Source organism: Suillus discolor (assembly GCF_016758755.1).
Source record: "Suillus discolor strain FC423 chromosome Unknown F5147scaffold_10, whole genome shotgun sequence".
In the NCBI taxonomy this organism is placed as follows: Eukaryota; Fungi; Basidiomycota; class Agaricomycetes; order Boletales; family Suillaceae; genus Suillus; species Suillus discolor.
The window spans coordinates 257796-268808 of NW_024541257.1; the positions used below are offsets into that span (position 1 = coordinate 257796).

General features: G+C 46.7%; 3 protein-coding genes across 3 annotated transcripts; 1 reads left to right on the top strand and 2 right to left on the bottom strand.

The window, feature by feature from the left end:
• Window positions 1-294: 294 nt before the first annotated feature.
• Window positions 295-1907, bottom strand: F5147DRAFT_19355 (uncharacterized protein). The gene is made up of 5 exons (XM_041428499.1): window positions 1725-1907; window positions 1536-1671; window positions 1120-1479; window positions 965-1065; window positions 295-908 (listed from the first exon to the last, which is right to left on the bottom strand). The coding sequence occupies exons 1-5, from the start codon at window positions 1779-1781 to the stop codon at window positions 546-548; spliced, it is 1017 nt and encodes a 338-aa protein (XP_041296326.1). The 5' UTR covers window positions 1782-1907; the 3' UTR covers window positions 295-545.
• Window positions 1908-2025: 118 nt separating this feature from the next.
• F5147DRAFT_678463 (uncharacterized protein) lies at window positions 2026-3563 on the bottom strand. Its single transcript, XM_041436205.1, has 7 exons — window positions 3289-3563; window positions 3156-3240; window positions 3029-3106; window positions 2879-2966; window positions 2596-2822; window positions 2424-2545; window positions 2026-2374 (listed from the first exon to the last, which is right to left on the bottom strand). The coding sequence occupies exons 1-7, from the start codon at window positions 3331-3333 to the stop codon at window positions 2171-2173; spliced, it is 849 nt and encodes a 282-aa protein (XP_041296327.1). The 5' UTR covers window positions 3334-3563; the 3' UTR covers window positions 2026-2170.
• An 864-nt stretch (window positions 3564-4427) lies between these two features.
• Window positions 4428-5900, top strand: F5147DRAFT_786737 (aspartic peptidase domain-containing protein; the record flags this gene model as incomplete). The annotated part of the gene is made up of 6 exons (XM_041442935.1): window positions 4428-4698; window positions 4747-4875; window positions 4927-5254; window positions 5311-5444; window positions 5496-5614; window positions 5664-5900. 6 exons carry the CDS (start codon window positions 4428-4430, stop codon window positions 5898-5900), a joined length of 1218 nt encoding a protein of 405 aa, XP_041296328.1.
• Between the last annotated feature and the right edge of the window lie 5113 nt (window positions 5901-11013).

Genomic DNA, 11013 nt, shown 5'->3' on the forward strand with positions numbered 1-11013 from the left:
CTCGCCAGCCAGACATGCGCAGCGTGTTGGTGGCGTGCGAGGTTTATTAACATATTTTCCCTAGACATCTCGTGGAGATGATAGCAAGCTCTGCCATAGCATGTAGTAGCTACTAGTACGGGAGGGACGAATTGTTAAAACTATTTGGACACTTGAGGATACTACGAGGCGCTAGCCTCCCGAACAAGAGATGGTCAATCAATTAATTGACCACGAAATCTCAGTCTATTATTATAATATGCTCGTCACGCACCGTACATCATGTATTGATCAAGGACCTCCTTCAGTCTACGAACTTCGGGAATAGAGGGTAACGCTGGAACTGCGCATTTTTAGATCAGCGGGGATCTTCGTCGTGCTGGTACGTGTGGGCCCTTGGTGGGTCCCATTAGTAAGTCTTTGATCATTGGTGGATAAAAAACAGCAGATAGAACCAGTCTTCTTCAAGCTCGCCGTCCAATCCTAGAAATCCACAACGCCGTTGCTTGAATAGTGGACGGAGAAATCATTGCGTTGGTATATACATCTAAATTCTTCCCGACCTTCTAATCCTCCTCTATACCCTCCTCTTCCTCCGCAATAAGCCTCTCTGCTTCAAGCGCAGCCATGCATCCACTCCCTGCACTAGTAATAGCCTGTCTGTACCTCTTATCCTGCACATCACCAGCAGCGAACACGCCCCTGACACTTGTCTGCGTCGTCCCAGGGACAGTGATGATATAGCCATCGGGGTCTGTTTGCAACTGCGAACGCACGAGCGCCGTAGCTGGCTCATGTCCAATCGCATAGAACAGTCCGCGCACGGGGAGATCGCGTTCTTGGCCTGTGGTTACATTTTTGATGCGGAGGTTATTGAGGAGGTCGCCGTCGCCTTGACATTCGGTTGCGACGGTATTCCACAGGATAGTCTGTGCAAGCGTGTGAGTTGTAGTAAGTGGTGGGTATAATGATAGAGGGAACACACGATCTTAGGGTTGTTCATGAGGCGCTTGGCCATAATTTTAGAAGCACGGAGTTCGCTGCGGCGGACGAGGACGTAGACATGAGAACCGTACTTTGTCAAATCTGTTAGAGTGTAGTTATCGGACTGTCTTTGGTAAGAGAGTCAAGAGATCTTACAGGTGGCTTCTTCTGCTGCAGAATCACCACCACCAATAACAGCCAGTGGTTGATTTCTGAATATGGGGACGGCACCATCGCAGACTGCACATGCGCTGATGCCGCTTTGCCAGTATGTGACCTCGCCCTTGAGTCCTAGCCTCTTCGCGCTCGCACCAGTTGCGATGATGATCGTATCGGCTGTTTCTGGTTCCTCATGTTCCTGACTCTCTCGCCAGTAACGGAAGGGGCGTGCAGAGAGATCGATCTTGGAAACGGTCTCTGTAATGATCTGTGTGCCAAAGCGAATGGACTGTTCACGGAATTTGTCCATGAGCTCAGGGCCAAGGATGCCAGATGGAAAGCCGGGGTAGTTCTCGACTGCGATGAGAGAAGAGATATAGTGAAGACACGGGTAGAATAAGGCGTGTACACACCATCTGTGGTCGTTGTAAGCTGACCACCGGCAGCGAAACCGTTTGCCATGAAGCCCTCGAAGAGGACAGGGTTAAGGTTCGCACGCGCAAGATAGACGGCGGCGGTGTGACCTGCAGGACCTGAACCGATGATGACCTGCCCATGGGTGAGTACTGGGGAATGATGGAACCGATGTGAATGATACAGACGACTTTTGAATGCATCTTTGTGCTCTTTGGTACACTAGCGTTTGTGAGTGGGGCCATTCTTGAGTATGTGCGATCTGGAAGGGATGTAGATGCAGCTGCGAGAGGAATTGCCCGTAGGGCTTTCAGAAAGTGAAATCGAGAAGACAGCGTGTTCAAGTTACAAAAGTATAATTGAATTCGGTTGACGCTCGATTACTAATTATTAGAGCACAGATAATCTGATCTCCGGCCGCCGGGGCCTGAAACTACGCAGCTCTCACCAGCCAGTTAATTAATAATTTTAACATGGCAGTTATACAAGCACTGAGCAGCACATCTCAGTTTCAAGGTCGGGAGAACAGATCGTTGTCCCTTGTAATGAATGTTTCGATCACGGGGGCGAGGCCCTTCAGCATTCCGAATCACAATAGTAAATACAATGGTCGACATCCCTTGCACCCTCAACTTCAAGTAATTGTACACCCTGCGCAGCATCCAGTTCGCTGCTGTTTCTCGAACTCGGTATCAAAATCAACTTTCCCAATCACTTCTCTCTCTCTTGCAGCAGTTGTTACGTGTTTACATTCGTTCCCTGCCTGCAATTTCTCATAACGGTCATCGAGTATCTTCTGGTCGTAGTACGCCCAATGCATACACGAAATGCGCTTTTTCTGTGCATGCGTTGTCAGTTATGTCACGTGCAGCAATCTTTCGACTCACCCTCTCCTGGTACTTCTTGATCAATCTAGCTATATGGATAAACACCTCTTCCACATTGCGTCCGTTCTTGAGAGATACCTGCATGAACGCTAGATTCATTTCCTCCGCAACTTTGTTTCCCTCTTCCATGCCATCTGTCAGCCATTTCCTTGGCACACTTCGACAGTCTCACCTTCCCAAGTCACTTCCATCCACATCGCTTTGTGTTCGTCTTCGACCCTTACTGCCACGAGCATACCAGGAATAGGGTTCGTCCCATTGTCTCGTTCATGCTGCTTCCTCCTTACGACCCACCCATAATTCTCTTTCGCTAGCTCCAGTGACTTGCGATTTTCGGCAGAGTAAATGAAAAGAAACCCGTCTCCTTGCTCAATGTATGAGTTCATGAGGCCTTTCTCGCTATACATATCTCATCTTGGTCGATGTTCAAGGCACAAAACAGAGATGTAACGCACAAGTAGTAATCCGCATCGCCTGGACCGAGGGTGTCGATCAACTCGATCGTTATTGGTTCACCGTCCACTATACATTCCCTGATGCGAGCTGCAGCACAAATTGAGATCAGCAGATGAACAAATGATGTTTCTTTCCCATCGGACACTCACGGAACTTTTTGTTGCCCATTGGGTGCCTATCAGCTGGCGTCGGACAGAACGCTTTTGCTATTTTAGACCTTGCACGAACTGAATCTTATCAGAGATACTGGTATTTTGGATAAAAACACGGAATTACCAAGTGGACTGACGAACACAACTCGATACTTTGGTAGAGGCACGGAACGGGTCACTTGTTCGATACTATTATCATTCTGTATGGGCTAGGATGGCTCGGTGAGCTTTGACTACAATACATTGCCTACGCTTACCTGCAGTTTGGGGTTTTGCCTTGGCTCGCGCGAATGGGAGAGCATATTTTGTAACCAGATGGCTAGAAAGTATTGAAAATACGCCACTCCATGAGACTATTTGAGTGGTAGTGAACAAAGCAGCACGGCCGGGGGATGGAACGCAAAGGAGCGTGGTAAGTGTCTTTGTTCGTAGTACACAGTTTCATGCTTGTAACTCCACATAGATAAGTAGGTTTTCAATCGTGTATCGTTACTTTGAAGTTTGCATAGCAAGGTCATAAAGATTTTTTTTTGGTAGAACGATTTTGCTAAGTGGCAGCTTGTCACGTGAGACCAAAAAGGGTCTAGGTATGAGGAAATTGCCGCGTCCACCTTGCTTCTTGTCCACCACCTCATCAAACTAAAGTCGACAAATCAATCTGTCAAAGGACTTCCAATTCCCAGGACAACACTCGGAGACCGTGAATCATTTTGAGACTTCCTGGCCCCTAGACGATATCTGTGCCATGCCTGTTGATTCCGGAAAGGAGCCTGAGACTCCGGGTGTGCGCCGCTATAGGACAATGCACTGATTCCCTTCGTCGTTGAGAGGCCGACTCTGTAGTCATGCAACCTCCAGCAAATTTTTCCCATTTGCATAAATGAATTATTGGACCATGTGTAACCACCCAACGTGCTTTATAAAATGGCTAGCTTCGTCACTGCTTCGTCTTGTTAATACTGTCATGGTTTCGGGCCGACTTGGCAAATGATCCCAAATGACATCAACTCAAGAACTCGATCATTCATAGGCCCGGGGCAACCAGGGACCAATGTTCTCCTCAGCAACACCGACCTGACGCTGACGTTCTGCTAAGGTGTATTCTTGATGAGCGAACATTCCTACGGAAATGAACGTGAGGTAGGTCAATGAACCAATGAACCATAGGTAAACAAGCGAATTGTAATGCCACCTTGGGTTAAAAAAAATCTTGTCACTGCTGTTTTATCAGCAAGTCGAATCCTTGCATTCGTGATACCTCGGACCGCCAATATCTCGTCATCACTGTGCGAGAGGGAACGTTTCATACGTGGCCAAGGTGCCCAATATTCGCGTTCGAATTTCGCCAGCACATATATAATAGACCACTGGGTATGAGATTACTTTCGAGTCAGCCATGTTCCCCGCTGTATCCTTGTTGACAATCATCCCCCTGGCTTTGTCAATCACGGCATCGCCCGTTGAAGTTGTCAATTCCCCCATCACCCTCCCCATTGCCAGGAGGTTGGATGTCTCCAATGGTACCATTAACCTCTTGCAGCAGGATAGAGATCGCATCACTGCCCTCAAGGACCGCACCTTGAAGCACAGCGGTCATAACACTCCTTTGACCAATGTTGCTAATTCATACCTCATAGCAGTTGGAGTTGGCAGCCCCCCCACAACCTGTAAGTTCAACACTGAGAAAATATGCGGTTGCTAATGTATTATTGAAGACAACTTGGTTGTCGACACCGGTAGCTCGAACACATGGGTTGGCGCCGGCACTTCGTACGTGGTGACCAAAACCAGCGTCAACACTGGTCAGCCTGTGTCGGTCAGCTACGGTTCTGGCTTCTTCGATGGTATGACATATAAAGATATTATAAGTTGAAAATAATGATGATTATCTATAGGAACTGAGTACACCGACACCGTCACACTCGGTAAGGGGCTCACCATCCCCCATCAGTCGATTGGTGTTGCTGTTGATTCGTCGGGCTTTTCTCCTGGTGTTGACGGTATCCTTGGTATCGGGCCTGTAGACTTGACACAGGGTACCCTAGTAGATGAACCGACAACGACGATCCCGACTGTCGCCGACAACCTGCATAGCCAAGGCACCATTCATCATGAGTTTTTTAGTATCTCTTTCGAGCCCACCACTTCGAAGAAAGTCACCAATGGAGAGCTCACATTTGGTGGAACTGTCGCTGATAAGCACGTCGGCCCCATCACGTACACGTAAGCTACCTCAGCTCCCAGATCAATCTAGGTTGATGGCGATTGTTGTGTTTCAGTCCTGTCACCAAGACCAAACCCGCATCGGGCTATTGGGGTATCGACCAGAGCATTTCCTACGGCTCCAAGACGATTTTGTCCTCCACTGCTGGTATCATCGATACTGGAACCACCTTTCTTTACATTGCCAGCGGTGTGTATCTAGAGTGCTACGAGTAATCATGGTCTAATCAGCGTTTGATAGATGCCTTTGACAAGTACAAGTCTGCAACCGGCGGTACTCCGGATACCGCGACTGGTCTTCTCCTCATTTCCTCTACCCAGTATGGAGCCCTCCAGAACCTGAACTTCCATATTGGCAGCGTACGCCATTTTTGTTAATTCTCACATCCCTTGTTTACCATTTGCACAGGAAACCTACACTCTCACCCCTAACGGCCAACTCTGGCCTCGTGCTCTCAACACGTACCTTGGTGGTAGTAGCAAGGCCTTATATCTCGCCATTGCAGACCTTGATACGCCAAGTGGCGAAGGGCTTGACTTCATTAGCGGCCAAACATTCCTCGAGCGCTTCTACTCTGTGTACGATGTCTCCCACTCCCGCGTCGGTTTTGCCAAAACCCCGTATACTGATGCTACCACCAACTAATGGAGCTGTCCAAGTACACAAAAAATCGGGTTTCAGGCGCAAAGTAGCATACGGATTTGATAGCTGTACGGACTCGTCTTAAGTAGGCTATAGAGGTTCATTAATGTTATTTCCTCGGTCGGGTGTGCAATAGCATCACAACTGCTGGTTGGGATGTCTTAAATGGTGAAATGCCAATCTTGTGATCTTGTCAACTTACTGTCATGGTTCTAGTCACCTGGAGGACATGGCAGCCATTGACTAGGAGCTGCAGATAATGGCCAAATCACTGGATTTCTGTATATTCATTATCCATGATGGGAACACATGTACAAGTCAATCATGTGCTTGGTGTGTGACTTGAACTTCCCTGTCATCAGGCATTTGACCCCATTCTGAGAAAGATCTAGCTTTTTTTACCTAATACACAATATTGAAAATATCTATCATAATTGCAGATCAAATGATTAAGGAATTATGGAAAGCCAGAGCACCGTGCTCATGTGCATTGCCTTATTAGGCAAAAAGTTTTGATGGGACTCCAGACACGCCTTGGAGCCAACCCAGTATTTGCACCTAATAAAACAAGTGACTACGAAGTACACTCATCAGGAAAACCCCAACTTACTTAATCTTGCTTAATCAACTTAGCCACATTTGTTTCCTCTCTCATGCATCATCTACCTAGTAAATTTTGTATTTTTTTAGTGTAACCTGTAACAAAATATGTATGCTAATATGACTGAACAACTTTTTCCTGAATATGTCAAATTTGAATTTCTAGCAAAGTAGGCTAAGTCACTAAGTACGACTTAAGTCTGTTTAAGGCAAGCTTAAGTAAGTTGGGGTTTTCCTGATGCTAACACAATTTGAATATCACCATTCATCCACTGCACCATCATTCTCTGACTCATCACTTGAAAATTGCCAAACTATTAAGGGTCCAACACCCGCAGAACTGCCATCCAATGGAACATCGGGTTCATCAAGCTCGGCTAGAGCATTTAAGTTGTGGACGTGAGAATCACCTTTGGCCTCGTCAGTATATAATTGATTAAAGGAGATTTGTGTTGTACCTAGGCCCAATCCTCCATGCACACCACCCATGTAGTACATGCCATCCAGTTCCTCATTGAAAGGTAAATTGGCATGGCCACTGATCAATGTCAATGCACCAGTGGTGGCACCTTCATTTTCCGTCAGTAGTAAGTTGGGATGTGGGTTCTCTGCAAGCTGTACAGCAGACAGCACATTCCTATATACAGTCCAAACTGATGACTGAGTCACTGTGGGGCGCCCCATTGCATCATAACAATGCTCGATAAAGTCGCCAAGCATAGGTGGGACAAGGTCAAATACTGGGTTGGAAGCATTGATATAGACGTTGCAAACATAGTCGATGCCCTCGCGATCTATAGAAACCTAGTTGGCATAGTCAAGTAAGCCTTTGTGTGTGGTCACTTGTGCAAATAAATACCTTGAAATCCAATGCTCCAAAATCTTCAGGAGAATGGTAGATAAGAGTTGGGACGCCATGTGGGAGTACCTAGGGGGATTGTAAGCACACATTTTAATGAGACAGAAATAAGTAGATACCTTGTTGCGGTCACGCCTCTTGGCAGAATTGTTCACTCGGTCTCTATAAGTGTCAAGCTCCTGCTGCAGCCAGGGTATAAAAATCCAATGAAAAATCATCCTAGAAGACAACAAGACATATAAGGGCATAGGACCATAAGACAAGCGCTACGTACATTTGGAGAGTATCTGCTGAGTCGTACCAACCTTCAATGGCACCTTCGTCCAGCAAATTCTCGAAGCCAGGTGTCATATCCCGCGTTCCGGACCCAGACCTATCACACACATCATTTCTGGACTTCCGGATCCGGACGACTTCTATCTATCGTCTGGATCCGACCTGCATCTATCTTCCGTGCCTTATCCCTTTGTAGGTTCCTTCCCCAGTTAGACTATACTCATTTTCCATACCTCAGTTCATTTCCGCCTTTATTTTCCTCTGTTCTCATTTCCGTCTTCATTTACTATTTTCCGATAGACTAGCGTTTGACTTTTCTATATGCTCTGTCCACAGCCTCGCATAGCTTTGGACTGCGCTGGCTTATTCTCCGTTAAGTCCTCAGTAGTATATAAACCCTGTAGAATCTTTGTACTTCCTCAGTTCAAATATTATCTTAGACTCTGCTCATTCCCTTCTCCGTCCGACTTGAGTTTCTCCTCTCGTCATCCTCCACTAGTCTTAGGATCGATTCCTATAGACTTCTCACCTCCGCCTCTACCTCTGGTAGTCCTCCGCTGTTTCCTTTCTAGTTCGGACATCGTCCGGATTAGTCTTATCCTTCGTTCCTGAACGTCCGCTGGAATTCCCACGCATCGGACATCGGACTCCGGACTCGTCTGACAACCTTCGGACTTCGTCCAACAGCCCTCGGAAGTTAGGGGCATGTACTCGGGTAAGGGGCGCAGTGCACAAGCTGAAGCCAAGCCCTTCGGATCCGTCCCTTGAGCATGTTCTTAACACCAGGTGTGAACCTGTGCTGGAGTTGTGACCAAGTGATTTCCGGCATTACATTTTTGTTCATGCACATCCAACAATGTTGCAGAGTTCCTTGCAGGGTTGGGTCATAGCGCTGGCAAAGAAGCGTCTGCACGTTTGCAATGCCATAATTTTCGGTCCCTAAATCGGATTGAGTGATCAGCGGCATATCTAGCACTTGCGTCAGTGAAGTATTTACAAATGGCATATCACTCATGGCCAAGTTCTGTGATTGTATCGAGATAGTAGTTGAGGATTAACTGTGGGTTTCTGTTAGAATGCCAAACTAGGATCCACATTATGCGCCCTGAAAATGGCTTGATTCCAGTGTGAAGACCAAGCCCGAATCTGAGCCATTTGTCGTGCTGGTCAACGGCAAAGAGATCGTTCACGCCAGCTGCCCAGAAGCACTTTCATTTCAGTTTTCTGGCCTTACATTGTCACACTAGTTCTGGTTCATACGCAGCGAAGTAAGAGATCATGACCGATCTATTATAGTCACGGTTGCGATGTCAGTCTTTGACAAACAGATCGACTTGACAAAATTACCTAGATACACTCATACTCTTTTCATGAAAGAGCAGACTGATCATCTCTTGTGTTCCGGTGTGAGGGTACATCTTGTGAACTTCCGTCACAGCTTCGTGGATTGTTTCTATAGTATGACCCTGCTGGCGCGACCGTTCAAGGCCCATGTCCACACGGATTTGATGAAACTTTGTGAGTCTAGGATAGTTATCAGTTCAGAACATGAGCAATTAAGTCAGCTAATCATAAATATTGTATACGCACCCAATACCGTAGCATTCTGTATTGAAATGTTTTTGTAAAGCCTGGTCGATTTCTTTGTCATTGAGCCATGTCTTCCAATAGCGTAGTATATGAGGCGCAAGTTCATCTAAGGGGGCTAGGATGAAGATCAAAATCAGGAAGTGGTATTGAAGCAAATGCGCCACACTTACGTGTGGGTTTATGTTGGTTGGGCATGATAAGGGGTGCAGGACGGTATGGTCCCACTTTATGATGCTGTTATATTTATTATCTCCGTAAAGTCACAGTAAAGCCTCCACTTCAACTTTCAACTTGTGAAGTACATTTATAGGTATGATACTTACCTTGTTCTGACTCCTTGTTCTGACTTGCACACTGGTTAAGGTCCTCGGATATCACTCAACTTGCAAGGTATGTCCATAGGTACTGTAAAAGACTTACCTTGTTCTGACTTCAAGTTGTGCAGTTAAGGTCCTCGCTGACTCCTCGGATCACACGCACATTGCGCATCACCTCTTACTTACCTTGTTCTGACTTCAAGTTGTGCAGTTAAGGTCCTCGCCGACTCCTCGGATCACATGCGCATTGTGTTACGAACTAGGATAGTTCTAACAACGACAACTCGACAGAGTTTTCGGTCGTTGAGATTCTCAGTCTCTCAGACAAGAGAGAGTTCTGTGGACTTAGTCAAAGGAGTGCTTTGACTAAGAATCGGGTTTCAGGACGACTTAAGATTGGAGGTCTTAAGCGAAGGATGTTCCAGGTAAAACCTAGTAAGATTCAAGTGAAGAATACAAGCGTAATACATGTGCTTAAATAGATCCATATGTGCGCACAGACCAAGTCATCGTGAGATAGTAAGTACAAGTTCAAGAAAGGAAGGCATATCGTAAGAATGTAAGAGTATGAGATAGCGGTTGTAACATTACCCCCTTACTAAGCGTGAAGTCACCGACTTTACTCATAATCTTGGTATTCACAATGGTTAGAGTCGTCCTGGTTTGCCCAATAGATAGGGTCGTCGGAATAGTCAAGCTGATCGTCTCCTCCAGTAAGGTACTCCGCCTGTTGGAGGGCTTCTTCTTCCTGGCACTGGCTGACATAAGCTTCATCTAAACTTTTCTCCCAATGAGAGAGTTCTTGGTAGAATCCTTCGTCCTTCCAAGTAAGCGTAGTGGGGGAACTTCCAGTGAATTGGTGGCAATACAAGGATAGATGTCCAGGGGAGAGTTCCCTGCATATCCTGCAATAATAATCGGGACAGTTGGTTTGGCGATGGCCAAGGGTTTTACAGTATCTGCAAACACGGTTTTTGTCTGGGTTTGAGGATGAAGGGCGTATGACGGGAGGAGCGGGTCGGTGACTGAATGCTTCATCATCACTAGAGGCTCTTTTCTTTCCCTTGCCTCGGTATCCATGTTTAGGGGACCTTCTTCTTCTTTGAGAAGATTCTTTAATCTGGGCTACGTCTTCTTTGGCGAGTACGTAGATGGAGGACAATGGCATGGGGATTCGTTCTGCTTCCGCAATTAGCTCAGCGTACTCTGCAGGGGCGGTAGGTCCAAGGGCTTGTACTGGGACAAGGCAGTCTACGAATGTCGGTGGAGTAAGCGTGGATGGGATAGTCATTGGTGGATGGATGTGTAACGCTTTGAGTGCTTCAGCAAGCGCGATGGTTTCGTTGGGAGAAGAAATCGACTGTTCCATGGTTATCTCTTCGTGCGTAGAAGAGAAGGCAGCGTAAAGGTTTTCCAGGTGCTCTACAGTTTCTTCTGGAGCAATGACCGTATCAGACATGGTTGCAGATGCTGT

Coding starts and splice junctions, on each gene's coding strand:
- F5147DRAFT_19355 (XM_041428499.1), bottom strand. CDS start 1,781: ATGGCCCCACTCACAAACGCTAGTGTACCAAAGAGCACAAAGATGCAT. Junction 1,672..1,724: donor CAAAGATGCATTCAAAAGTC/GTCTGTATCATT, acceptor ACCCATGGGCAG/GTCATCATCGGTTCAGGTCC. Junction 1,480..1,535: donor GCTTACAACGACCACAGATG/GTGTGTACACGC, acceptor CTCTCATCGCAG/TCGAGAACTACCCCGGCTTT.
- F5147DRAFT_678463 (XM_041436205.1), bottom strand. CDS start 3,333: ATGCTCTCCCATTCGCGCGAGCCAAGGCAAAACCCCAAACTGCAG. Junction 2,967..3,028: donor AATGGGCAACAAAAAGTTCC/GTGAGTGTCCGA, acceptor TTTGTGCTGCAG/CTCGCATCAGGGAATGTATA. Junction 2,823..2,878: donor GGCGATGCGGATTACTACTT/GTGCGTTACATC, acceptor AGATATGTATAG/CGAGAAAGGCCTCATGAACT.